General features: G+C 44.1%; 1 protein-coding gene across 3 annotated transcripts in view; it reads left to right on the top strand.

Annotated features, from left to right (window-relative positions):
- The window catches only part of kif26ab (kinesin family member 26Ab), a 77,711-nt gene that overhangs the window by 33,893 nt on the left and 38,290 nt on the right, over nt 1-5,528 (top strand). For all 3 annotated transcript variants that reach the window (XM_019865439.1, XM_019865440.1, XM_019865441.1), the window contains one exon: nt 3,252-3,463. In XM_019865439.1, coding sequence (XP_019720998.1) covers nt 3,252-3,463 — 212 coding nt within the window. The remainder of the gene's footprint in view (nt 1-3,251; nt 3,464-5,528) is intronic.

The raw sequence follows: 5,528 nt of genomic DNA, 5'->3' as shown, positions 1-5,528 counted from the left end.
GACTCAAATCGCCGGTGTTAGCGGCTAGTGGCTAGCTCATTTAGCGAGTGCCCAGTAGACTTGTGACAGACAGCGTTCTACTTATAAATGCAGTTTAATAGGCGAAATTCAATCGACGCATTTACCTTTGATGCTGACAGAATGATAATTTTACAGTTCCGATTCTTTTTTAACAAACCGGACTAACTCAAATATGCTGGATTTAGCAAGCAAAAACGCTACTGTAGTTGTGGCATCACATCCGTCGGGCAATATCGCTCAACATGGCAGCCCCCCCGAGATTGATGATTTATTCTGTTTCTTATTACGAATGCAGTATTACTCAAAGTACCATGTTTTGACAAGTGCAAGCACATGCAACGTATTCTTGGAAAAACGGGTTGCGTTCTCCTTTAAAGATTTTCTGTCACTCGAGAAAAGCAGCCGTGATTTTTACTCCAACCCCCCGACACACACACAATTTTCCTCATCGGTATTTTAGAGTCTCACCTCCATTCGTTTCCATTAGCCACAGAAATCAAGGGAGTGTGACTGCCCAGATTAAGTGGACCTCTTTCACTCGGCCAGTGATCATCTGTTAACCAGTGAGATCTAAGGTCACAGGAGACTTCTTGCCATACCACTGAAATGACACCAGCCAGCGCTGCTTGCTTCATACTTGACTCTCAAGAAGTATTTTGCCATTTTGCTTCCTTCTTGCCTCCCTTTATCCACCCTTCTTTTTCCTTTTTCTGTTAACCAGTGAGATCTAAGGTCACAGGAGACTCCTGCCATACCACTGAAATGACACCAGCCAGTGCTGCTTGCGTCATACTTGACTCTAAAAAAGTCTTTTGCCATTTTCCTTCCTTCTTGCCTCCCTTTATTCACCATTTTTTTTCCTTTATGTCAAATCTACCCAACTTTGTCTCACATCTTGCTCCATGTCTTTGCTATTCTTCGGCAAACCAAAAAAAAAGGACATCAAACACCGGTGAAAGGGTGGAAGGCCAATTCATTACCGACTCTGTGCGAAAAGCTCCACTGACACGGCGTAATTACCTGACAGGGGGATAAATTGGATTTTTGACCAGGAGTAAGGAGCCATTCCGGGTCCAAGGCTGCAGCGAGCAGCTTGGCTGAGAGGCTTAAGCCCTCATTCTTAACACCAAGAGGGAATACTCTGATGCACTCCACTTGTAACCAGCTGTCCCTGTGTGCTTGTGAAATTTTGGCCTGATGATTTGTAAAACTGATATCTAATAGGCTCAATCTGCGAACGATTTGATGAGCCATATAGATCCGCTTCCTGCACGGCTGAATGTGAAGTGCTGCAGCCTTTCACGCCAAGACGTAATGGGCCTGCTTCCCTGGCATGGGACCAGGTTACCCAGCATGGCACTGGCGAGCCGTAGATGGCTCATTCGACTTTTTTTTTCCCCGACTTCTTGCAGCCTGAAGTTTACATTTCGTCAGCTTGATAGTCAACTTCACGTACATGATTTAGCCACAGAATATTAAAGCTCGACCTCCAAAAGCACGCTGCTAACAAGCCCCATAGAAAGGAATGTGAAATGGGGTTTCCCCGACTTCTTGCAGCCTGAAGTTTACATTTCATCGGCTTGATAGTCAACTTCACGTCCATGATTTAGCCACACAATATCAAAGCTCGACCTCCAAAAGCACGCTGCTAACAAGCTCCATAGAAAGGAATGTGAAATGGGACACCCATCGTGAACAATCTGCTGGCCCTCACTTTGAGAACGTGATTAAATCATTCAGCCACGGTTTAATACCGGATATGCATGTGAGGCAAGACTTTCATATGAATATCACAATGTACTTTGTAAGTAGATATGTCCTCGCATCTTGATATATAGCATTCACGTCAGTTTCTCCGTAAAAAAACAAACAAACAAAAAAAAAACAGTGCAGCTGCAAGCTTGTACTCACAAATGTCTGACAGTTCTCATATGAATATCACAATGTACTTTGTAAGTAGATATGTCCTCACATCTTGATATATAGCATTCACGTCAGTTTCTCCGTAAAAAAAAAAACAAACAAAAAACAAACAGTGCAGCTGCAAGCTCGTACTCACAAATGTCTTACAGTATAAGGTCACACACTTTATGAAAGTGATTCTTATTTTAGTTCCCTAAACTTGAATTTAGGGCAAAGACTGAGGTGGTAAATGCACAAGAAGTGAACCGTCCAAATGTCCTTGCAAATGTCCAAGGCTGCAGTGCTATGTCATTGTTGCTGCGCAGTGTGCAGGTCGGTGTATGAGTTTTTTAAAATCTCTATATTTTTTTAGTTACACATAATCCACTTCTTTTCAGCGGATGTTGAAGAAGTGAACCGTCCAAATGTCCTTGCAAATGTCCAAGGCTGCAGTGCTATGTCATTGTTGCTGCGCAGTGTGCAGGTCGGTGTATGAGTTTTTTAAAATCTCGATATTTTTTTAGTTACACATAGGGAATCCACTTCTTTTCAGCGGATGTTGGTCATTGTCCCACAAAATCAACAAGTGGCTTTGTTAGTTTCCCACCTAAAAATAACTCAATGCAAATATCACCAACATATGCGTATTGATGGATTTCCATGTATTTATGTAAATCTGTGTGCTCTTGTTATTGAGCCGTTGTGTAGTCCATTAGTCTTCTGCTGCATTCCAGACTGCTGTGAATTTTGAAATACCCCACTCAAAATTTAGGCTGATCCAATCTCAAAGCATTGCAGTTGAAATGAAACAATACAGATGCCTGATGACCTCCAAATGTGTCTGGTTCTCATTTTCCGTTCGAGGCCGACTTTTTATGACGTGTTAACAACAAACCTGTGTTCTTTGTTCACTTAAAAACACCACCTTTACTAAATACCTTCACACAGAGATAATGTCGTGATCTTTGTTTGCACTGCTTCTCCACAGTTGTGGTATAGTCTGCGGTTTTGTTTACACCGCTTAATAGTACAATGCCAGGTAGAGTTACGTGTAACGCTAGTGAAGTTAATTATATTTGCTGTCATTAGAAATAAAATGCAGGTCGTTACTTGATTACAGTCCACTACACTGGCCCAATAAGCCAAAAACGATGAATGGCACCACTGTTGCTGTTCCCTTTCAGCAGTCAAGGCTGCTGACACCAGCTAAGCGACACGGGCTGCAGCATCTGTCCATCCATCTGTAGCAGAGCTCGGCAGAGGAGGGAGTAAATGGAGCGAAAGGAGGCGCAGATTGTGGTCTTTGCTCAGTGTCTATGTGCCAACAGGCCCAAAGCTTGAAGGGGGACGCCGGCAGAGATGTCCCGACCTCCGCGGCCTCGCTCACCACCATAACCAGCCGCAGCAGCACTACCAAGAGCAGCACCTTGACGCCCTGTCGCCTTAGAGGCCCCGCGCAGATGGACCTCCCGACCCCCATCACCAGTGCATCCAGCTCCATCACACCCTCCTCATCTGCAGCGGCCTCCTTCTTCATCAGGTGAGCACCTCCCCCATTCTGTCATCCAAATGTGGACCGACGAGATTAAGCTGATGTTTAAGGAAAATATGCATGGTGGACCCACATGCGTGCAAACCCCAGGTGTGTTGTGCGAGGAAGGGGAGATTCGCACAGACTCGCCGTGCCCTCACTTTAATGTGAGGGCACGGCTTCCAGGGCGATATTCTGGCCATGGTTGAATGACGACTGCATGCAGTCGTACACGCTCCATCGCAAATTTAAATGAACCTTCAGTTTACAGGCACCAGTGCCCATGAATGCATAATAGAATTACATAATTGAATATGAGGAGGGAGAGTCTCACGAAAAGGGGCTTAGGTTAAGCTCTGTATTGTTCTGAGGTATTTCATATTTCATTTCCAGTTTCTTTTCCAAATGTTTGCTAGCTTGCTCTTGGAATTGGAGCTTTGGCTGTTTATGTAGCTGTGCATCCCAGAGAAAGACTGGGATCTTTTGTTGCAACTGTCCTGGTGAATAGTTCCCCGTTCCAGGCAAGCGGATGGAGGGTGCAGACCCTGCAGTGTGCTATGTTGTCACTGACAGTTTCCTTGGCAGGTTGATCAGTGCATACATTCCCTGCCTCTTCTCTCTGAGGGGCGCTGTACTCATAATGAGTGTTTGCAATAGGGAAACCTGCTGAGAATGATGCATGGGGACTATTCAAGGTCTGCACCACATGAGGGAGACGAAACCAGTGATGGAACTGTGACAAGAAGCCCGTGGGAGATCATCGAGGGGGATTCGCTTTTTCTCCAGTAGGAATCCGAAGGAATCGTGTGGGGCCTTCAATTTGCAGGGGAATTCCAGGTCCACCGACTTCCCGTGCATCTCCCTTTCTGTGATAATAGGAAAGGCCGGGTGTCACACAGCGAGGTGTGACAAAGGGTGGATTCCTGACACTGATTTATATGTTGTCATATGTTTTCGTTGGAGCGAACCACACAAAGATTATGATCATGAGCAAGTGCAGGCCAGACAGTTTGGACCAAGGACAGGGAAAAGCAGAGGGCGAGGTGAATCTGTTTTTTCCGTTGCAGCAGGTCCTGGTGGGTAAGATGAGGTTACAGATGGAAGTACAATGAAAGGTCCCGCCTTTTATTTGATCCCAAAGATAATTTGCTTGGCAGGAATCTGGTGTTTAACTTGGCCCGAAGAAGTGTTACGATGCTATGAACAACATTCCACACATACAAAAAAGGGTGTTGGAGATGCATTGTGGTTGATTTGAAGCTTCCTGACCCTCTGCAGCTGTTGCTAACTACCAAAATATTATTGTAATCATTAGCTCCTTTTCGTTGTCGTAACATGCTAAACACTGATTAAAATGTAACTCCTCTGTGTTTTCACAATGATGAGAAACAAACAAAAAAAAAAACAATTCAAAGAAATTAGGGTCCTTTAGGTTTGAGACTTGATTGAGAAAAAAACCCTACATCTGATTAGCATTCTGTTTTGTTCTGGAAAGACACAATTAGTGGGATTTGTATGCAAATCCGCAGCACCGGGAAGGTGAAGCTGAATAATCAAACAGTTGCTGGTTCCTTGGACATTTGTTCAACATTCATCTACAACATTTCACTTGCAAATGAATTTTTCATCAGAATACCATTAGCTTCAGTTGGGCTGCTCTTGCTTTTGTCTCATATTAGCAAGAAACACACACTGAACATTGTTGGCTTTTTATTTGTCAACCTCTTCATGATGAAAAACCTTCATCTTAGTTAATGTGATTTTTACTTCAATTATAATAACCATCAATTTCTTGCACAATTTACTAACGTACACACTCTGTCGTCTTCGCCCCTATTGATGTTGGCTGGTTCGTATTTTAGAGAAATAAAATCTTGCTTTCAAGGCCTTTCCCTCCTCCCTAATAATTTTGCAAAGGGGCTTAAAAGCCAAGAAGACACAGGGTCAGTAATGACCAATTAGACTGCCTCGATGGTTGCATGGAGACGGGAAGAGTCAGGGGTCAAACGAGGATGCTGTCCACATCATTGTGTGTGTGTGTGTGTGTGTGTGTGTGTGTGTGTGTGTGTGTGTG

Source organism: Hippocampus comes, unplaced genomic scaffold, assembly GCF_001891065.2.
Source record: "Hippocampus comes isolate QL1 unplaced genomic scaffold, H_comes_QL1_v1.1 scaffold443, whole genome shotgun sequence".
Taxonomy (NCBI): domain Eukaryota; kingdom Metazoa; phylum Chordata; class Actinopteri; order Syngnathiformes; family Syngnathidae; genus Hippocampus; species Hippocampus comes.
The sequence above is the reverse complement of the archived record's forward strand: the minus strand, read 5'-3'. Positions and strand labels throughout refer to the sequence as shown.